Source organism: Pagrus pagrus, assembly GCF_965226575.1.
Source record: "Pagrus pagrus genome assembly, chromosome: 3".
NCBI classification, from domain to species: domain Eukaryota; kingdom Metazoa; phylum Chordata; class Actinopteri; order Spariformes; family Sparidae; genus Pagrus; species Pagrus pagrus.
In genome coordinates this window covers 4,340,624-4,364,194 of record NC_140187.1, presented here as the reverse complement: position 1 = coordinate 4,364,194, position 23,571 = coordinate 4,340,624, and the positions used below count along the sequence as shown (strand labels likewise).

The window sequence follows — 23,571 nt, the reverse complement described above, 5'->3', positions numbered from 1 at the left end:
CAGATGGAGGAAGAGACAGAGAGAGAGTGAGACGATATCAAGGGCGTGGGGGGGAGAAAAAACAGACTGTATTGTGCAGAATAAACATGGACTGATAAACCACGGAGAGAGCTCTCATGGGTTGACTGCAAGTGAGAAAAAAACAACAAACTGCCTCCACATCAGCTGCTCGCTTCTCCTGATTCATGCCATGACTCATTGTGTGGCCCCGTGTAGCTCACTGGGCCACGGAGAGACACCGACAGCACGAGCTCAGCACTTTTTTCACCATCAGAAGATAAAAGGAGTCAGTGCACGAGTCCACAAGAGAGGCCAAAGCGTTTATGCAGCTCTGAAAAGGCTAAACTTCCATAAAATGAAGGGGATAAATGGAAATGTCACTACTGTCTCGCTGCAGCGTTTGTAAACCCTGACAGCTCCGGTTCACACGGACCAACAGTTTATCTGCAGCTTTTCCTCCGCTGGGGTCCAAAGCACGCAGTTGCCGACCGGTACATCTGTTCAGTGCTCACACAGGAAGCGGTGTGTTTCCTTATGTGGTGGGTGAGGAAGCAGCGGTGATGGATGAACCGACACTGCACCAACTCACCGTGCAGTTTGTCTTCCAGTCAGCTGAGCGTGCTCTGTCCGTCTTTGCAGTCTAAGCAAACCTTCGCATTTACATACGGCTCGTTCACATCGCTCCGGTGTGAGATACCCCGGGGGAAAGACAAGCATGTTTGACTGCGTTAAATAAACATGAGGTGTGTTGTTTTTTTTGTTTTTTTAACATCTCATCTTGAAAATGATGTGTCAGCCATATTGAACCATGTCATGAAGAACGGGGTCAACGGTAGGATGGCCCAAAATAGAAATGTCGGCATCATAGGAATGAAAAGACAAGTTCTCTACCTTTGGTTGTGACTTTGACGGTTTTGACGACGACTCATGCCGTTAAGTCTTTAAGTCAGCGAGATGCTGGTGTGTTTTCTTTCCGCTCGGCTGTCCTGACGGTGGTGACGAGAGCGAAGATTACAGCAGAGGATGGAGAACGTTAATGACTTTGATGTGAACGCTCCTGCAGCCGAAACAGTTTATGCCCGTCTGTTACGTTCTGCTCTCTGTCGGTCCGAATGCTGCTGATGAAAGCTGATTTTAATGAGTTGAAACAGGGGACGTGTGTTTTAATACAGCCGTCCGACCATGAGATGAATGAATAATCGAAGATCAAATGAAAATGCTTCTCGAACCCATTTAAGACGGTTTCAGTTTGATGTTTACTTATATTATGATTTCTGTTTTGGACATATGAGTAATGAGTATATATTTGATGAAGTTCAGTCATTTTCATATTTGAAAGTAAAATATCAGAAAACTTCTAGCACAAAAAAATCTCATGTAAGTAATCAGCTGGAGAGATTTCATGAAGATGTCTATTGGTTAAAATGTACAACTTACACATACACCACACTTCCCAGTGTTATACCGATCTATACTCTGAAGGTTTTCACACAGGGGTTTGTTCATATATCAATCAAAGCCAGATTAGTATAACATTTTATTTCTAAAACCTATCCAAGAATGTATTTTTTATTGCTGTTGACGCTATGTTTTGATTAATGGAGTGATAGAAACAGATATTTAAAATCCCCTCTGTGAAAGCCTTTTACTCTAATAATGTATATCAACAGAATTAATCAAGAATTTTTTAACCTGGCTTTATCCAATTTTACGATACCTGTTCTGGAAATGTATGCAAATTAGTGCATTTTTCATCAATATGTCAATATGTGTATATACAAAAAAATATAATATCAAAAAACCTGCAATACAAAAAAGCTTTAATTGTTTTAATGTAAGTAATTAACTGGGAAGTTTCATGGTGATATCTACCCTACTGTACACCTATAGTGTCTCTAACAGCAATGATTTTTATATCTAATGGCCCGTTGGTTTCAGAGCCAAAGGAGCCAGCAGAATTTGAACTGTTCCTTTTTACCATTTCAGATACTTATAATGAGCTGTGAAGATCGGACAAAAGACACTGGGATGCTGGGATTTGTCAAAGATAATTTAGCATGTGATGTTTCCACGCAGTGATGAGTACTTTCTGGCTATTTCTTCTATCTTTTGTATGTGACGGTATTGAAAAAACAGTTTTTTGCTAGTTTCACTCACCAGTACTTCCTCACTTGAGAGTTTTAGTACTCTCTTGGTCTCAGGAAAAAGAGGACGCTGGATTTTATTTCAAGACCACAGCTGGTGAATAACATTCTCTACTTCATGATGTTTTGTATTGGAAGACAAAAGTCACATAGTAAACCTTAAGCTTACAGAAAAATGTATTTCCATATGTGGATGGGTGTTCTGGACTGGCGCTGGTCTGGTCATGGTCATGGTCTTAATGGTCTCGCCCTGCCTTGGTCTTCACTTGGTCTCAACCTCTCAAAGTCTTGGTCTTGTCTCGGTGTCAATACAGTCTGGTCATGGTCGTAACTACATCACTGCCTTAATGTGCAGATGAATGAATGCTGTCTATGAGTTGTTGCAACCGAGAAGCTTGTGTTTGACTCATCAGTTCATAAAGTACTACATATAACAAGCATGTAACATAGAGGAATCCCAAAAGACACAAGCAAGAATTAGATGAACTTGAATCTGGTGTCTGTTTGTTGATATCATATTTGGGTTGATCTCCCCCATTTTTTTTAAGGCATTCATGTTTTATAGACCATGTTCACACACATTTAAGGAGTAAGACCTTAATAATTCACAGAAATATTCAAGTTACGTCCAACACGCTGCCAGTCTCTCAGTGTGAGATGGAGAGAGCAGGAGCGGCGAGAGAGAAAACATCAAACTACCAATTTTTAAGCGTGCAGTTTGAGGTCACGCTCTTCTTCCAGCAGATGAGAGATGAAGAATCACAGCAGGATTCAGAGCCGGCAGACTTCCTCATCCTTTCTCTCGGAGGACCGCTCGCTTCAGATGCTTCACTGTTGACACAGGGAAAGATGAAAAGACCTTTTCCCCTCAGATGGTGGAAACTTTTTCGACACTTCTCTTGGCGACGACGCCTCTACGGCCATCTGCGAGTTAGGATTCCCTTTTAAAAAATCCATTGGCATTAATTGAAAAAGAGTTGAGGAGGATTAGACAGTGGAGTTAAAACAACAGAGCGTGCTCGGGGCGACTGCATCATCCAGGATGAATAAGTGATGCATTATTTCTATTTTCAAATTTTGTCTGCCAGTCAAAACAGCGCTCACGCTGACGCAGGTGAACCGAAAACAACACGAACATCTGCATAGCAGAGTCTAATGTAACCTAATGCAACATCCCCGCAACACACAGGAGCACTGTGAGCTTCATAATGGTTTAGTGTCAGGGAGGTGCAGATTCATCTCCGTGGTGGGTTTAAAGCCGCTTATCTGCTCGTGGCATTAAAACCACGATGTGAGCGATCTTTACAAAATAATGCAAACGTCATGTGTGTTTTTCAACCGGTTTAATAAGCAACAAAACAAAGATCATGAATATTTGGTCACTGATAGAAATGGTCGTGTAAAGGGTCGCAGTGTTTACGAGGAAGTGTTCAGGGACCAGTGGATGGCGGAGAAAGGCAAAGCTCAGGATGCTGACATCAGAGAGCAGACACCATCCTGAGACAGAGACAGAGGGATTGATCTCTGTCGTCACAGCTGTCAGAGACCCTCACTCAGCCCAAGTGATGACATCTGAGCTCCAGTGCCTTAAAAACAGACACTGAGATGCTGTTAACATCTCTGAAAGCTTCTCAGAGGATCTTGATAACTTTGTTTCATGTTCATGTCTTCAAGTAGAAAAGAGCTTACTGGACTTTTAAAGCCGACCATTTCGAGTCTTCTGGTAGTTAAATGGTCAGAAATAGTATTTTCTTTTTTTTCTTCTTTTTTTGCGTTGTTAGCACCGAGTCTTCAGGGAGTATTAGTCATCCCTTTGACCACAAAGTTTATGTAGCTCTTATGATGAGGGTTGTGTGTAGTAGAAACAGTGCAGAGGAGTCTGTTGAGTATGAATCCAAGTGTGTGTGGTGTGTACTGTATTTATGAGGGTGTCTACAAGTGTAGAGGAGCAGCAGGAGGAGTTATTTGAATTTAAAAAAGAAAGAAACACATTAGTTGTTAAAAATAAGAGAAAAAGGAAGAATAAGAGCGAAGAAAGACACATATTATAGAGCAGTTTGAGGGGTTAACAACCTGTGAGCCATCATGAACACACTGCTGACCCACTGGGAGAGACGTCCTACTGGTATTTGATTTGATTTGATTTTAGCACATAGAAGACTGCATAAAAACCCACATAATGAAAGAATAAGAGACGTGTCAGGAGAGGTCGGGAAGCCCCTTAGAGACAGAAAAAAAAAATAATAAAAAAAAAATGAATAATAAAATGAGTGTAGAGGGGCAGCGAGGGAAGATTTTTAAATAAAATAAAGCACAAAAAAATCTTGTTTGGTCGAATCTATCAAGGACAATTTTAGAATATTTAATATTTTAGAAAAAGAAAGAAACGGAAAAAGACAAAATATTGGGTCGATGGAGGGATCGACACCTCTTAACACAGCCTGAACAGCCCTCAGACCCATCGGGAGGTATTTTATTGTATTTCTTATCTTTGATTATTCTTATTTGTATTTCTCTTACTTCTTTTTTCTGCACAGGTATGACTGCATAAAATCGAGATAATGAAAAGATAAGAGACGTGTCAGGAGGGGAGAGGAAGCCACAAAACTTCTACGAAGGACAGTATAAACCAAAAATAGATTAATAAAAACTAAGCTGACATAATTCAGATGAATTATGACCTGATAATTAGATAATGATTAAGTTCTGGCAAGTAAAAAGCCTGAGAGATAAGTTCTTGAATCAAGATTGTACCCAGAAAACATATTGCTGAGCTGACTTTGACTTTCCTCTGCACTATTTTAGCATCAAGCTACTTTCTGTTTCCACTCTTTCCGCCGTTCTTGTGTGAAGATTGAATTCTCCTCCCGTTTCCATGTTTTGTTTTTCACGGCTTATCCGACCCCGCAGGGTGTACGCATCCATGATTTAATTTTCATCCATAATTTAGAAGCAGTGAACGTGGACATTAAATGCTACACATGACAATGGTGAAAAATAGCATTTGTTACCTCTGGCACATTATTTAATAGCTGTAAAATGTTGCGTATCTATACTGTTAAACTGTTAGAGATACATACTGGTAGACACATCTTACTTTTTTTATCCCGCACATTCAACATCCGTCATCTTCCAGTGTCTCCCTGCTGCGCCATGGTGGAAATCTAATCAAAACACTCTGTGGTAGCTTTTTATGTGTTGGGTTCTCCTCACCTCAGATATTTCACTGTTGACACATGAAGACATGAAAAGATTTTCTTTCCCGGGACACAAACTTGTGAAACTTCTCTCCGTGACAGTTCTTGCAGCTGAGTGCAGCAGTGGCTCTGCCTGGTGATACATATTTATTTCTTTATCCTTAATGTTGCCGAGGCGATGTTGACAGAAAACATTTGCTTGTTTATAGCGATGTCTTGCTTTTATAATTTAACACTTCTGACTGGTGCAGCCTTCAATAGTTTGACAGCTCCGAGGATGATGCTCACAGTTTTCACCAATCAGTAGGTGACGTACAGGTCTGTGGATAGAGATGTGGTGTTCCTCTGCTGGGGAGCTGTCACCCTACAAACAAGTTTCAGAGTTTGTCTCGATATATTTTGACCTCGCGATGACCTACAGATCCATCGCGGACAAGTAAGAGAAGAAGTTTGACTGGTTTAGACCAACCAAAGTGATTAAATCGAACATAAGTACCAATCAGAGTTCAGCAAAACTCTCTGTGCTCTGTGGCAAGATTAGAAATGAATCTCTGTTTAGTAAAGTTAAGTCAGCATGGCGATGCTGAGCAAATGAAAATTAATACATGGCATGACATGCTGTCACGAAGAATTTAAAGGAAAATGTGTTTATTACCGGACCAGAGGAGCTTTGTTAGCACTGATTCTTCATCTTCGACTGAAGGCAAGCACGGCATTATTAGAAGTTTTCAATTTCTCTCTTGTCACAACACTGTGCTTGTGCTCTGGTTAGGTTTAGGCACAAAAACCACTTGGCTAGGGTTAGGAAAACATCACGGTTAGGCTTAAAATAGCCGACAAGTTTTGTCGGCACAGAAACAGCTGGAGACGGATGGAAATCTTCCCCAGGGCCGAACTGCAGCAGTTGGCACATTGGTGGTTCGGCTGCATTTCATTTTGCAAAAGTCATTTTAAAAGTTAGACTTCCTCAAGTGTAAGTTTAAAGTTAATACTGGATCTTAAAGTGGAGTTAACAGCAAAGGAGTTTGGTGCAATAGATTTAAATGTAATCTTGGAGTAAAAACTAATCTGAGGTTTAAATTTAATCTTTTTATTTTGATTTTAAGATAGTTTTAAAGTTTGCCGCAACGTAATTTCAAGTTAAACCTGATTTAATTGACTTTAATAATGAATCCTCGGAGGTGTAGCCCAGCCTAAAATTCATGTCAGTGTCTAATAAATAAATTTTTTCATTTTTTCTTTAATATACAAAATTGTCTGCAACAAAACACACCGACAGGATAAAATGCAATTTCTTTTTGGTTTTGCTCGCAGTGTTAGATGTTCATACGTTTTTAATTTAGATATCTTTGCCTGTTCTCCTACATTATGGGTAATTATCTCTAAAGAAAAAGTGTGCAGGGTTGCAGACTGTGTAAAAAAAACCTACACTGAAGTCTCCTGAAGTTCGCAGCAGAGCCTTTAAGCACTTGCTGATGGTGCAGTGGCACACTTCTAAGCCGTTGTGGACTCAGCAGGAGTTTTTTGCGTCTGTACATGAGGGTTTAGCCCGTCTGGTTAACCGTGTGATGCAGTGGCAACCTGTCCGGGGTGTCACCTTGCCCTCTGCCAGTGCCCAGTGCATGTTGGGATATATACATTTCAGCCCCCCCTGGGAGCCTAAGTGGTGTTAAGCGATGAATGAGGGATTGTGACAGACAGACGGGGTTAGTAGTCGCTGTCCGTGGTGCTGAAGTTCAGTATTAAGCTCCACCGGGTCTGATCTGTCTCATCTCTTGAGCCGACAAACTACTAACAAAGTGGTTCATTTCACTCAGCTCGTGGCTTTTTCATGTAGGCCGAGTGGATTAGCAATTCCCCAATATTTGTTTTGTTTGTTCAACAATCACAGTAGTCTGAAGTGTGTGCAAATTCTGTTTTTCTGCACATGTATTAGCCTGATACCAGAGGATTTTGGGTCGAAGAGGATAAATTGTTAGCACTGTTGCATAATAGAAGTCTGAGATTGAACGCATCTTTGTGTAAGTGTGTTGTTTTTGCATGTATCGTTGCAGCAGTAGGTCTATACTCTCTCTCTCTCTCTCTTTTTTTTAAAGGGGCACTATGTAGTTTTTGGAGAAGAAATTCAAACTCAGAATTTAAATATTTACAATATTAATGAGGTAATAGCACAAACTCAGACATATTTATATACACAAGCTGTTCTCAGTGGAACATAAGGTCCCCAGAATACTGTTCGAAGCTATAAGGGTGGCAGGGTCCGCCACATATGAACAAAGTGAAACAGGATGTAATTGTGTTGTCCTTTGTTTATTCAGTTATGACAACAAAGACAGCATTTTTTTTTTTATTTGGTTTCTTTGACATGATCAGTCAGTGAAGATATTTCTCTCCTGATCAAAATTGCTTCCCCAAAACTACGTAATGCTCCTTTAAAGTAATCCAAACCCAGAATAAGGGGCTCCCAAGCATGAACATGTAAGACCAGCGCAGTGCAATATAAGAGTAATTTGTCGTTATACCGGCGCGGTTTCCACTCCAGCTCTCCAGGATATTAAACGAAGTACTGACTCAGAGGTTAAACTGCTGACTCTCAGCTTTTAGTGACTTTTGGGGGGTGTTAACATCCATAATGGCTGAACAATGCAGGGCTTTTATCCCCGTCTTAATCCTGGAGGGTATGTATTAGAAGTGTTGCATTTCCTTCATGGTTCATGTGAGTGTAAACACCTTCAGATTAAAGCTGCAGCTTGTAATCAGTGTTTTGTTTCCAACCCAAATCCTGAATACTCACTGCACTGCACTGTGCAGCTCTTTGACACACTGCAGATTACCTTAAGTCACAGAGTGAGTTTTTTTTCCCCCTGTTCAGCTAAAATATAGTAGTTAAAGGCACACTTGGTACATTTTTGCAAGGGCACGCAAATTGATTTTAAAAAGTGTTGGCTACCTTCGGTTTTAGCTGCACAATATCGATCCATGCAGGATGTTTTTCCTACTTTTTGCTGATGTGCATGCTGGGATACGCTCCTGTCCTGCCTCCCGTCTCAGTCTGTTCTCACTCACAGATACAGCAGCCTGCTCAGTGGCCCTGTGCTTTTGAGTTTGGCGCTGTTGGTACCTCTCTAGCATCACTTCCTTGAAGCGCCCCTCGAGTGCAATAATATGAGAAGCAAGCAGGAGGAATTTGGAGGGGTTGTACTCTGGACTTTCCCTCCAGGGAGGGTGTTTCCTGTTTGTGACAAAGAGTCAGGAGCAATTTGCGGTTCAGTATCTTGCTCAAGGATCATTCGACATGCAGCTGGGGGAGCCGGGGATTTGAACCAGCGACCTTCCGATTACTAGATGACGACCCACTCTGGCTCCTGAGCTCCAGCCGCCCCCCCCAATAACTAATTTAATTCCACAGCTTTTCACAGTCTTTTGTTGTTTCTGTCCCAACTTGTTGGCATCAAATTCAGAATGAAAAATCAATGAAGTTGATAAAAAAACATGAAACAAATTATCACTTTCCGTTTCTTTTGTGTTCGACACAACTTCTGGATTCATGTGTGTGTTCAGAGAGAGAGAGAATGTTTCTTGGTTTTTTTAAGTCACTTCAAGCGACATGGGTCACCTTATGATCACCGAGCGACGGGGGAGCCGAGGAATAAGTCATGATGATCTGGTGGGTTTCAGTGTTGGAAGCTTTCATCTTTTGGCTACACTTGGGCCTTACACACACACACACACACACACACACACACACACACTAGACACAGACTCTGAAGAGGAAAAAAAAGAAAACTAGGGCATCAAAAGTCCCGAAGGCTTTGAGCTACAATTTTATTTTTTTGCATAATCAGTAGAGAGGGAGAGAGAGGAGGGGGTGCAGAGAGAGAGAGAGAGAGAGAGAGAGGATGCTGTAATTAAATTAGTGCATAAAGAAAATGAGGAGGAGAACATGTGAAAACACGGATATCAGCTCTGTCAGAACAGAAACTCAGACTGGAAGCATCAGGCTGAGAGCAGACCTGATTACAGTCGATTATAGAGACGAGCTTCTTATTCCTGTTTCCATCTGAGGGGCTGGATACAACACACACACACACACACACACACACGCACCAAAACGCACCAATACGCACGGTGCCTCCAGTTCAGCTGGTGTCAGGGGGGAGGAGGAGAGGGGGGGAGAGGGGGGTGTTGTCCCTGAGAGAGTAAGAGAGAGAGGAGGAGGAGGAGGAGGAGAGAGAGGGAGAGAGAGGTGCAGGCAGACAGAAGTTCTTCCTCCCTCTTCCTCCTCCGCTCTTCCATGAGGAGACGCTCATCCATCCAGTCTGGAACCGGCGTGAGGGGAAGATGCTTTTTCTTCAGGCGATATTGAAGAGAAGGCTGCTGCTCAAAGGTAATAAAAGACCAAACAGTCATCGTCCTCATTACTTCACTCATCGCTGCCACTTGAAGCTGCTGAAACAGCCCCGGGGACTACTTTTCCTCTCTGCGCGCCTGCTGCAGCTGCTGCTGCTGGCACCGATCACTGGCTGATTGATTGATTGATTGTGGGTCGATCTCTTTTCTTCCTGATGCTTTGTCGGCTCCCAGCTTATCAGACGTGTATGTCTCACTCTGCAGAGGTGCACAGTGCTGGATGTGTGTCAGTCAGCGCGCAGAGGAGACGTTACTGTAAAAGGAGGAGGAGGGTTACCGGTCATCACCTCCACCTCCTCCCCTGAATGATACTCATACATCACCATCGCTTCTTTAATATTTATACAAGCACTGTGATTTTAAGTCGCTTTCTTTGGCGCACGTTTCCAGCTTTTCCTCGCTGATTTGGTTGTGATTTGCTCGTCTTGGTCGTGTTTGTTGTGATCAGTCCTGTTATATTTCACTTCAAGTGTCGATAATTTGAACATTAGCACATTTTATTTGCCAAATGCTCTTTTGAACCATGTTTCCGCAGCGATCCTTGTCTGATCCTTGTGATTAACTGCGAGTTGCGGTGGCGTTATGGAGTTAATTAAGCTAATTGCTTGCTTCATTAACGAGGTGATATTCTGCTTTGCTCGGCACTGTGATATTGTTGTCCATAAAAGTCACCCAGCTCCTAAAAAGTGACATAATAAGGCGTTTTATTACCTGAGACTGAGTTTTAAAGTTCTTTGTGTGATTGTGTTTTTAATTTCTTGTATAAAACACGTGGTTTTGCTTTGAGAGCTCAAAAACTGTTAATTAAAAGTGCTTTGTTGTTTCTTTGCCACTTCTTTCCTTTGCGTTCCTTCTTCCAGCAGTTTCTCAGGCTCCTGTGCGCATGTGGCGCCTCTGCTCTGCTCTGCTCTCTCTGTGTTTGCAGGAGAAGAGCTGTGCAGTTTTTTCCTCTTCTTCCTCTTCTGCTGATTTATTTATGAATTTGGGGATCTGTGGCTTTGAAGTGAAGCCTGGAGACGCAGTGGAGAGGGAGGCAAATGGGGACAAAACGCCGCCTATCGGCCTGTCAGGGCGCACTGCAGCCCGCCCTGGGAGTACTATCATAATAACAACAGTATGATTCCCACCAGAGGAGGTGCGAGCTGGATCTTGCCCTTGTTGCTGAGCAGTGTAGGGGATAAATCACTGTGTTAATACTGTGGAGATGTTTGTGAAACCAGATCAGTTTCTAAATTTAATGCCTCTCACCAGCTAAAGTATCCGAGTAACTTCTGACAGCTGAGAGAACAGATGTGACAGTTTACTGCAGCTCGGTCGCTCAGTCTGCAGCAAAAAAACTGCGACTCCCACGATCTCTGTATCTGCATCCTCATCACCACAGTGAACGTGAGGATTTCAGACGTGTGATGATGACGTGTCACTTCTGCTACATGTAGGAGATGCTCTTTTGCACATAGGCAGAGGAGAGAGAGCAAACTTCACTAAAGGTCAGCGACGTTTTAATGAAAAAGTCACACGGCCATGACAGGATGAGGAGTTTAGAGTTACTGCCTGAGCCAAAGAGGTCCGGGTGTGATCTCATGTCACCAATGGGGGTCAGAGTATCAGAAGTCATGTTGCTCCAGGGCCGTCATTGCCACAGACAAATCCTGTTTCTGTATAGCTTTGTCGTAGATTCATGACTAAAGAAAGTTACTACTTTCCAACCGTGCTGAGAGGGTCTGCTGTAACCCAAACCTTCTGTCCATAAAGCTAACCGAGCATTTTTGTTGCCTAAACCAAACCAAACTTTAGAAAACTGGAAATAAAACACAAGAAGTCTGAAAATAAGTTCTGCATGAGACACAAATCCCATCGTCCTGGGTGAAAGTCTTGTGCTCGACCCATTCAACCACTACAACCTGCTCGCTGTGAAGGTCCTGGATCAAACTTCATCATGATGTTGGCCCAAACCTGAGGCCTTAAGCCCTTAGCGACTCAGCTAATGTCACCTGATGAGTGAATAAGAAACATTGCATATAGTATAATAAAAACATCTGCATCTTTTTTAATGTTTTTGGGAGTCCCCTGGTAACCCATGGTAACCCTGTGTTTAATGTAGCAATGCTATGAACTGTGGGTAATTTCCTTTAAGGAAAGTGGCTAGAAAGGACTCAAAATGTCTGTAAGGGAGCCCTCATGGACTTGATGGTGTAACAGTGGGACAACACTTAACCCTCTCAGACTTACCCGCCTCAAAGTTTGTGAGTGTGGACGTTGTGCTTCACCGACATGGTGATACTGGAGGTCTGCGTGCACAGACATGCCCTGTGCATCCTTACTACTATATGCTTTTCATGACGTTCATGGCAGCCTGATAATCAGTATTTGAGAAAAGTAACATGAAATCTAATTCATTCTGTTGCCTCATTAGTTGAGAGAAAGAGTTTCAAAGTTCATAAAATGTTTAAAAAAACTAATAAAACAAATGCTTCACTGGGTCAAAGGTAAAAATGCAGTGTTATAGAAGTTCAGGCGCTCTTCAAGGATGAAGATGGAGGTTGGATATGGATAAAAAAAAAATGGCATAAATCAGTGACCGTCCAGCTGACATGCAATGAAAGTCCAGAGAGTGTCTGACTGGAAATCTGAGGCACTTTGAGGTGAATGGATGCGTCTTCATCGGGTCATTAAACACACGATGATGGAGGAGAAAAAAAAGATACTCACAGAAAGTAGCAATGTAAAAAAATATCTTATATCTATCTAAAGTGTTCTTGTTAGAGTCACTTACAACGTAAACTGCAAAAGTGGATTTAATGTTTTTAAAGCACGCATCATTAGGACCAAATAACTTTTCCTGCTATATTATTAAAAACTTCACAAGAAATTAGATTTAAAAGAAATAAAGTATGAAGTGTGATGAAGTTCCCTCTGGAAACGGGATCAAAGGAACTGATGAATATATCTGAGCTGAGAAGCCGTATCAGTCCTGCCTCTCTCATCCTGAGAGAAAACTTACATCACAAATGAAATAAAAATCTACAGCAGGCTGCTGCACCTGTTCGTGATTAAAGAAAAAAACGCTCAACCATCTGTTGTTTAGAGGACATTTAAACAAACATATGCACTAATGTCAGAGAGATAAACCCCTGTATGGATGCTCTTTTACTTCCCTCTCCCAGCTGGGAGGTCAGAGGTCAGGAGTGTGAGCAGCAGGTCGGCTGTTCAGTCTCTTCAGTGTTGATCTCCTGCCGACACCAACAACTTGAACCTTTCTTCACCTCGTGTCACCGTGTTTCTCCGAGTGAGAACTGTTCCTTTGTTCGCACCGAGTCCTTCCAGTCATTCTGCAAAAAAAGCCGCCACAGTCCACGCTGCAGCTCTCTCTGTAGTGCTGCAGGCGCTACAGGTTGCCTGTGATTTTTTTTTCCTCTCCCAGCGAATCAAAGTCTCTCTGAAGCTTAATAATTCCAGGACCTGCAGGTTTTGCCTGTGAAGTCACATCAAACCTATTACACACCGAAACCTCCGGGAATAACTAACCAATGGTGGCTTTGAAAGCGGCGTCTCTTCGGCTCTCCAGCTGATGGTTATTCTGCAGATTAGCCGCCCGTCCGCTGGGAGCCTCTCGCTGCAGCGCCGGCTGCTCGCTCCGCTCTCACAGAGGATCTGCAGGTTCCACAGGGACGTTCCTCTGAATTAATGTCTCAGTTACTTCAGGACAAAAAAAGACTCATTTGTTAAAATATAACATAATAGCTTCATGGCATTTTGTGAAGCTATTTGTAATACAGGAGGGGAAAGAGAGTACAGTTGCTTTTATTCATGGAAGCAGAATGGATGTTTTGTGCTACTAAACAGAAGTTTTTGACCACAAGAGAGAAGAAAGCGGACCGTTGTCTTTAAGTTATCTCACGTCCATGAAATACTGCCCGACATCATCTGCACATCTAGCAGAAACAGCTACATGGTCGAGCCCTCTGTCACCTCCTCTTCAGTGCGGGCGTCAGTGTTCACTTGTGTTTTTTAATATTCTGGTTTGATCCATAAACATTTGATCAAAATCTGCAACTCGTTGTGTTAAAGGAAGGAGGAATTGTTCCATCTTGTGTATTGGCTCGTGTTGGCATGTGAGTGTGGCTTGAAGAATTGAAAACTGTTGAAAGCTGCAAAGATCTGACTGAGATGCTGGCAAATATTTATTATTTTTAGTTTTATTGCAAACAGTGTTACACCAAGGACCTGCAACATACCAGCCACAGGCTGAGTGTGAACGATGATTTGATCTGTTTTTATAATTCTGAGTTTCAGCCTTTTTATTGGGAGCTGCTTACAGGAAGGTAGAAACTTCATAATAAAAGTACTCCATACTTCATGAAAGTGTATACATTCCCTCTGAGAGTATTTTTTCAATCTAGACAAAAAGTAAAGCTTCATCAGTCAATTGTTTTTGACAGACTTTCACCCAACTGCACTGTGGCCGAACTGAAGTCAGTGCTGTAATTCTTACAAACACATTTCAACCGGGTGAAACAACACGATGTTATCCCCATATGCACAATAAGAGGATGTAGAAGTCATTGGTGTTTGGACTCCATCAGGACGGTGGCATATACTGTACGAGGAGGTGTTGGGGAAATCTCCTGACACTTTGGTGCTAGTGATGCATGAAGGAAACGCTGCAGATCTGATGAGAGGGGGATTTGATTTTGTTGAGCTTAACCCGATGACTGGATATGAAGAACTGGAGGCGAACAGGGAGGACGAGGGGACGCATGATTTGCACTGAAAAGACAGCTGGGGAACAGATTACAGTTTGACGCCAGCGACGTGATTGGGTGGTAGTTTTGTTGGTTGAATGACGAAGGGAAAAAGAAAAAGATAAATGACCACAGTCAGCTGATTTAACCTCAGCTGAGCTTCACGTCACAGATAAGAGATTGTTGTTTAAAATGTTTAGCGTGAGGCAAACGAGCGACTTCGAGCACTTTGCGGTCGAGATGTCTCCTTTGACGAGAGCTCGTTAAATAATTCAGCGGCAGAAATGAGTTTGATTGACGACTGAGCCGCGCGTCCGACGTCCTGAAGTGGAAGTCGAGCTGAGATGTACATAAATCCCTCTGAAGAGTTTCAGACTCCTCTCCCTTCCATCACATCTTTTGAATGACTGCCATTACTGCTTCATTCATCTGCATCTCTTTGTCCTCTTACTGGGAGTGATGCCTTTCCAAATCCTTCCCTCTCATTTTAACTGTAGCGCTCCATCACATAACCTACTTCTGTTTCTTATTCCAATTATATAATTTCACTCTGCTGACTGTGATGAATGCTGCTCAGTTAAGAGACAGTGAAGTTAAAATCCTAACAGCGTTTCGGCCTAAATCTGCCGCCGCCTCTTTCGCTGCATCATTTTTAACATTCTACCTCTCTGCATTTTTTCTTCCTCCTCTCTCTCTTCCTGTCTACCCCTTTTCCTTTCCTTTCCTCCCCCTCTCTCTCCCTCCGTCGCTCCTCTCAGCAATGCAGATGTGCTTTCTTTGATTTTGTCACCAGAGATTAATTAGCACTTTATTAGGAGTCCTATTTATACCTCCAGCCGAGAGACGGGGAAGAAAATAGAGAGAGGGAGAGAGAGAGAGAGAGAGAGAGAGAGAGAGATGAGGAGAGGAGGGTAAAGTGAGACTGATACACTGAGGCAGAAATTGAGTCAGGGAAAAGAGAAATGTGGCGAGATAGAGGGAAAGATGGAAAAAAGAGGAAGCGAACGAGGGAGGGAGGAAGAGGGAAGATGGGAAACAAGCAGTTTAAAGAAAATAGAGGCAGGGAGAAATGGAAAGAGTCAACAGAGAAAAGAGAAAGATGGTGTGACGAGACAGAAAAAGGATGATGGACAGGAAGAGGTGAGGAACGACGACAAGAAGAAGATCTTCTAAATAAACGACAAACAGGTCATTAGTCTCACGCAGGAGTCAGGATGTGTTCCTAAAGGAAGGAAGTCTCACTCGACCTTTTCATATTCTAGTAATCTGATGATCATTTTTTAGGTTTATTGATCAGGTTGTGGCCCCAAAAATGCTTAAAGGTGCACTGTGTTGTTTTGGGGAAGAAATTTGAATCAGAAGAGAAAGATCGTCACTGACGAACCTTCTTTGTTTTCGTCACAGAATAAACAAACCGACCTTAAAGGACAACACAGTTTCATACAGATTTACTTTGTTTACATGTGGCGGACCCTGCCACCTTTTCTAGCTTCAAACAGTGTACTGGGGACCCTACTTTCCTCTGAGAACAGCTTGATTATACAGTTATGGCAAAGATGAATATTTCTGAGTTTGTATAATTACCTCATTAATATTGCAAATATTAAAACTTTTCTCCAAAACTACAGAGTGCCCCTTTAACTGTCACAGAAGAGTAAGGAAAGCAGAAAAGATTCATATATAAGAAGCTGAAATCAGAGAATTTGGTCATTTTCTCTTAAAAACTGACTCAAAACATTTGATGGAAGATCAAAATAAATCGACTGATTGTTGCAGCTCTACCCACAGCACAAAGAAACTGTTCCCAGAGGTAATATTCTTTCCCTCCACAAAGCTAGTGTGGGAAAATAAATGTAAAGCCTCGGCGACAAGAGGTGGCTGTAAAATAAATGTATAGGCATCGAACAAACAACCGGTGCTGTTGTTTTTTCCTGCAAGATGGACTGAAGAAGTGAACTGAAGTGGAGGGTGAGGAGAGAGTGAGATCAACGGGATAAGGGTGAGGGATTGTGAGAGTGAGACGGAGATTAATGAAAGGAAATAAGTGAGAGGAACAAAAAGACGAGTGGGAGGTAAAGATGAAGGTAAATTCACAAAGAAAGGGAGGGAGAGGTGAGGGGGAGGGAGAGAGAGGAACTGAATTACCAGCTGAAGAATCGCTCTGACGCTGAGGAGGAAGGGACAGAGATGAAGAAGAGGAGGATTAACAGACAGGTGGTGACGACTCCTGGAGGGGCGATCGAGGTGATGAAGTGATGAAGAAAGGATTGTAAATAAATATTCAGCAAAATCTGTGAATCCCATTAAAAAAATATGGATTATTGAACCTCAAACTGGAAAATGAGGAACATTTTCTGTCAGATTCAAACTTGCTCTGACGTGTTCTGCCTGCGAATCGTGAGGCTCTGAGACAAAACATGTAAAAAGAGAACTTGTGTTATTAATTTGCTGCTGAATAAAATATACGAGCACAACTCGTCCCGTCCAGGAGGCAGGAAGGATGCGGTTATTCTCAGTGTTTTCTCTAAACAAGCTGAAAGCTGAGCGTTATCTTCACTCCAGAGTCAGACAGGCTCACGACTTCAAAACATCTTTTTTGTCCAAGAGCAAATAAAGAAACTTTTCAAATTTTTTTTTTGTATTTCAACAGCAATGTACCCTTTGTTGTGTCTTTGTAGCTGGAAAAATGCTGCAAAGTTGTTGTTAACTCAGTTGTTGCCTCGCAACAGGAATGATGTAACCCCCCGCTGAGCGCTCGCCTGCTGTTTCGCTACGTCGCTCGCAGCTGCAAACGGGCCAGTCGAGGGAGCTGGAGCATCACATCCAGGTGTAGCAGATGACAGTCATTACAAACACCTGAGCTGGAGCTTTAAAAAGCTGCGGTTCTGTCAGAATGTGCTCAGTCCAGATGAAAGGTGGATGTTAACAGTTAGCAGGTTTGGTTGTGGTCATCTTGCTGGTTATAATGAAGCCTAATGATGATGAGAGGAGATCGACTCCTGCAGCACATTCCTCTTCTCTTCCGTCCATCTGTTTTTCCCAGCAGTCGTATTTTTGCCAGTAGCTAACTACCTCTGTGTGTAGCTTTTAATGGCTAGCTGACATGATAAGAACTTGGCCCGGTTGCTTGTGTCTAGCCTGGTTCCAGACACACAGTCGGTCTGGACCTGTGTTGGTTGTTTCTCTTGACCAATCAGAGTTTTGCAGGTGGGAAATAAGAGTGGAGACATTATCTTCCCACAGAAATGATCAAAAATGAAGTTTATTGTAACAGACCAGAGTTTAAGATGAGTGCATTTGCTGTTCAACATGAAGGATGAAACTACAAACATCTAGAGCTTTTTAAACCTGCAGGAGAAAATATGTAATACAGAAAAAAGGGAGATGGGTTTCTTTGCTCATTGTTCACAGTTGGTGATTGAAGGGGTCCATCCAACCCCGACTTGACTAATAGGTTGGTCGCGATCCAGGTTCAGCCCCGACCGTCCTCCTTTACAGACCAAGACCTCAAACAGATGAACGATTGCGAGTTGTTAAATTTCGACCGAGCTTTTCTGTTTGCAGCCAGCGCAGCACTTCCAGCTTTAATGGCACAAGCAGCCCAGGAAAGTCCAGCTGCACGCGTTGAAAATCATCTCAGCCAATCAAATCTGTGTGACGCGAGACAGTGAGTGAGATCGATCCACACACACGGAGGGAAAAGACAAGAAATAACAGTCACAGACAAGTCAAACACAGAGCTTTTAATCAGAAATGGACGGACTCTTACATTCTTCATTCTTCCCATGAGGAGTGACTCGTATATGAGACTGTGGCGATTATTAAAAAAGTGGCACCACTAGACAAAGAATCTTTCAAGCAAACATCGAGTCGAGCGCAGTCAACATGCACACAAATCCAAACTGAGAGCACAGAGAATAAAACATGCTGAGCTGAACTGACCTTTTTTTTATCTTGCTTGGTATTTTCTAGCTGCTTTTTTGGAGGGTTGGCGTTTTCCAAACCTCCAATGAACAAATGGTCTGTAAATAACATCACTGAAAGATTAGGTTTGGTGGTCGCTAAGCATATTATCTTCTATTTAAACCACACGTATACATCATTGACAATGAGTTGGCTTATTTCATTGTCAATTTAAGCTCGCACAACTGTTCGAACACAGCTCTTCTCCTATTCACTCTGTGAATGACAAAAATGACCAAAACGTAATAGAAAATGCTCCATGCACAGGAAAACCAGAGGAGACGCCAGACTCTCTGCGACAAAAACAGCGAAAGAACACTTTGAGGTTGATTGTGGCAAAATGCACACCATCAAATCAGAGACTGTGGAGTATCCTCGAAGTTTGGAATAACAGGATCGCTCATATTCCACTTCCATCATATTGTGACCTAACTTCCGATTGAAGGAGCTGACTACAGGCGGCACTCGAGACGTTTCCCCACTCGAATATGCTGCCCATCTGTCAGGAACGAGCTGCGGTGGGACACTTAAAGCTTGAATCAGTGGCTTCAGGTCGTACTCCAGGAACAAACAACAGAAGCTGCGTTTATTTCTTATGCATATCAGCAGAACTGTTTGTTCGGCGCTGCTGTGATGCGTCGGCTGAAGTGCCGATGGAGAGCGAGCCAAAAGAACGATAGATGGCAAGACGGGCGGGTGAAAAGACACGAGACACGAAGAGGAAACAGATGAGAGAAAGACATATGAGAGAACAGGTGAGAGGAGAACAAGAAAAACAGCCAGGAAATACGACAGAGTGCGTGAAATAGAAAATGAAGGGGGAAGAAGACGGGAAAAACAGGTGAAACAGCAGGCGACAGGCGGAGAGGAGGAAGGACTTGAGAAATGACAGAGAGGTTAAAAGTGGAAAAAAGTGCCTTCAGGACATGAGAAGAGCGAGATAGAGAGAGGGAGGAGACACAGAATGAGAGCGAAATGAAAGCGAGAGAGAGGGATCGAGGAAATGATGACAGGCTGTGTTGCATGTTGGGTAAAGAACGGGAGGCAGTGACAAGTGCCAGTGTTGTTCGGTGGTACGAGGCAGATAAGGGCTCCGGCTGACGCTTTCAAGGAGCCCCTTTCAGAAAACCTTTTCAAAAAACCGTTGTTTGGCCTTTCTCAGCTCCCATAGTCGGCTGACAGAGACAACAATGAGCCGACAAATAGCAAGCCGAAAGAGAGAGGGACGAAAGAGGAAGAGGAGACGGAGGCTTCACACTTCTGGTTTGCTGGCCTCATTGTGTCAAGAAGGCAGGGTTACAAGAGAGCAAACGGGGGAGAGACGGGAGACAAAAGGGGGGAGTGATATTAAGAGAGTGAAAATAGAAGTGAGAGACAGAAGGGATGAGGAGGAAGCTGCAGTGAAGTGATACTTGTGTGCCAATGAGAGAGACAAAGCACATGGAGACACCTGGTTGACAAAGTTCAAGCTTTTAAAAAATCTCAGTGATGGTGATCATGTCTGCATCTTCTCCACACTGACAACACCTGGGCGTTGATGCAAAAGTCTGCAGAACTCCCTGAGCTTTTCTGAAACTGGAGTGATTCTTGACCTGTTTTTTTGTGGCAAAATAATATGATGCATGTTTTTTAATGAGAGTGGCCTTGTTGAGAAAGTAGAAATGGGCCACAGGGATCCAAGACACGGATGAAATGAGGAATATGTAATTAATCGAGAGAGAAAAATTATAATAGGGGTGAGGCTGCTAACCAAGCAGTATTTGGAGCCTTTTGGCTTACAGTTATAGAGAAAGTCCAACTGAACGCTGTCTTGATGATCATGAAGGTGGTTACGAATTTTAGACAAGGGGAAGAAATCCCAGAGAAGATCTAGACATGTTAAATAAGATGTAGACGTGGATAAGCTGTAGTTTGATTCATGTCACTCTCTTTAACTCTGCTGGCCTGAAAACAAAAGTGCAGCTCTGTAACACTGTTGGCAGGAGGTGCACTATTGGCACCCATTGTGTGTTACGCTTTTAAAACATCAAAAACAATATGAAAACAGGCAACAAGCCATGTTGGAGCTGTGCTAAGCCATGTTAGCACAGCTCAGGGGAGCTCGACAACCCCCTCTGGGCAACAAGGACAAAATAAGCCAACATCAATCCAATAGTTGGCATCAAGTTGTGCATGCATGATCCTTTCTGCTCATACACCGCTGAGGCATTTTATCACTTCATGTGGGAGTACAGATTGTGCTCTGACTGCACACAAAGTGAACCGACTGGAACCAACATCAGGCCACCGCGTTGGCCGGTCTATGGTTTTTTTCTTGGTTCTGAAATTTCAAGCGTTTTGAAACATCAGCCAAATACACATTTAATACACAGCTTGCCTTGTAGCACTATTTATCCATCTAGATTGTTTTGATGTGTGTTGGCGAGTTTTGGAGATGTCGACCGTAGAGATATCTGCCTTCCCTTGAATATGTGCCCATACAATGTGAAAAACTCAATGTACTCAACTCAGTTCCTACTTCATGTAGGAACGATTCTCTCTTTGTATAGCAGCGCAGAAGAAAGCGTGCATCTACTCATGGATGAGAGGCTAGCTAACCACGGCAGCTAACAGTACAGCTCAGCCAACAAGGTTGAGCCGCACCATTAACGCCATTAAAGTCCCCATGAAACGGCCAGTGGAGTGCTGTTTGCTTTGACATATTTACATGTTTCCCATAAAACAGGCCACTAGGTAAGGACGTGGTCACGCATATCGATTGGCGTTTACTGTAGCCTTTAGTGCTGAATGTGCGCTAAGCCCCCCTGTCGCCATTGGTGCTAGCGGTCCGCCGCTGAGTCTGCTGACTGGCTGCTCTTAGTGAACCTGGCTGGGCTGGGATGGAGCAACACAGCCTCCGAGAGGACAAAGGCCAGTTTGACACAAAATACAGTACCAAGGTGGTTTCCTTGCTGGGTTTGGCTCCTGGCACCTTGTCCCTGAGTCAGCAAATAGGACCGCTAACCGAGCTGCACGACTAACCAAAGAGACAAATACATTTTTGATCTCATTTGAATTGTGCCATGAATCACTCATACGACGTTTGTGAATTAAAAGTCATAAAAAGTAGTGAAATATCATCTAGTTCTGTGTGAAACTGCTCAGTGAACTACATCAACACCCAACATCACCGCCAACTCAGCACAGACAAGGCACTAAAAAAGATGTCAATCACAATAAATCTGGCCATACTGACAGCTGAGAGGGTAGTTCGCCAGTTTTGTGATGTTTAAGTTTCGGGTTTTGTTGACTATTCATTGAGATTACGTCACTAACGCGACTGTTGGCCGTGTAGTCTTTAGAATAACATATTTTCACAGTCTTATACAGTATATTTCAAGTATCTCAAGTTGAAAAACTATCTTTTAAATTAACAAACACCGTATGTTATATATTCAAACAGGATCAAAAAGTTATTTGTCTCTCTCCAATCACTCGCCATACATATGTTTTCCAAAATAAAGTCCCGTGAGGGGGAAAAACGAAGGGGCTTGACTTCGTCTCTCTGTTTAAAGGCTACTGGTCCGCAGTAGTTTTCAGTTACTTTGGCAACAAGTACTGTAAAGCTAACTGTCCAGAGTTGAGACTTGTGCAGTAATCCAGCAGGCTCGGTCCAAAGAAACACTCCACTTTGGCAGCATCCTTTTTACATACATCACTGGCAGTGTCATAAAAACTAAGACAGCGTTTACTGGGCGAAAAATTAGTATATGCACCCTTGAGTGCAGGATGAGTCATAATGTTTCCCCGGACATTACAAACTGTGCCATTTAGTTTCATTGTATCTCGAGACAATCTCATATCTGGTATTTCCAGCAACCTACACCAGAACAATATTATAAAAATGTATGGTGGTGGTGGAAAGCACCCTGTAATTGAGGTCTGCAGATTGTCCACTGTAATGCAGCTCGTGAACACTTTCAGTTTATGCGGCATAAATAAAATAAATTAGTTGCAGCAATAACCGTCTTAAAGATGATCAGCATTGGTAGTAAAGAGGCCATAAAAATGATAATCTATGTAGCGGTATAGCATATTGCGACTACATCATATGCGTAGCAGCGGTAGTGTAATATGATCACCAGTTTTCTTTGAGTCATTATAGCTTTGTGTCGAACATCCGGCCCTAACAAGAAACTGTGAAAAAAAGCCCGCTGTTTCTGTGTGTAATCCAAACTCGGCAGCCTGAATTCAGCGAGAGGGAAGAAAGGGAAAGACGATATAAAAAGAGGGAAAGCAGTGGGAGAAAATGAGAGAGTGAATTATGAGACGACTGACAGGTAGGGTAGCTGGCACGGCAGAAAGCTGTGATTCCACCGAGGAAGAGCGGGAAACAGATTTGGGGTTAATTTGCATTTCAAACTCGCCCAACATCCAGCCTGCGATGCCAGAAACCTGCTGATTTGCACTCTACTCCTCTCCTCTGTCTCTTCTCTCTCCCTCTCTCTCTCTCTCTCTCTCTCGGTCTCATTTCATCTCTATCTCCATTTTTCCTGATTTAATGCAGGTTTTTTTTTGTTGTTGCTATTTTCTATCTCTCTTGCAAATTGGTTTAGTCTTTCAGCGTGATTCATTCGTTCTCGATGTGCCATCCTTTCTGTTCACAGTCCTTCCCTCCTCATTCTTTTTAATCTTTCCACCCTCTTAATTGCTTTTATTTTTCCCTCCATCTTGTCAGCCGTCTATTTCGCCTCCTGTTCTGCCTTCGCCTTAGGGCAGGTCACTCTAACCTCACGAATCTAACGTCACGATCAGCCGTCATTCACTCGATAACGACAAGTATTTTTGAAGACATCAGTGAGTGTTTCAGTGTCTGGATACTGGGCTGTTTTCTGGCTGTCGTTTAACTGACTGTTGAAGCGATTCTCTATTTAATTTATGGGATTTGCTGCAAATATTTAAGTTTGAAATATGAGTAGACGTGGACGGGTAAAGTATTCATAATTTCTGAAATTTGGTAAATCTAGTTTAATGCTCTACTTTCTTCACATTTCTCTAAAATTTCAGTTTATACCATTTGGCAGCTGTTCTTAGGGATTTTTGGCCTGTAATTGTGGTGCAATGCAGGCATTTTTA

The 23,571-nt window shown here is 42.8% G+C and overlaps 1 protein-coding gene across 8 annotated transcripts in view; it reads left to right on the top strand.

Annotated features, from left to right (window-relative positions):
* Positions 1 to 23,571, top strand: part of LOC311254208 (glutamate receptor-interacting protein 2-like) — a 280,081-nt gene that overhangs the window by 182,210 nt on the left and 74,300 nt on the right. Inside the window, exon 1 of one of the 8 annotated variants that reach the window (XM_084347847.1) lies at positions 9,646 to 9,728. The exons of the other annotated variants lie outside the window; for them this stretch is intronic. Within the exon in view, the coding sequence (XP_084203973.1) occupies positions 9,683 to 9,728 (46 nt within the window). The 5' untranslated portion in view covers positions 9,646 to 9,682. Of the gene's footprint in view, positions 1 to 9,645; positions 9,729 to 23,571 lie in introns of those variants that run through there. 8 annotated transcript variants of the gene reach the window in all.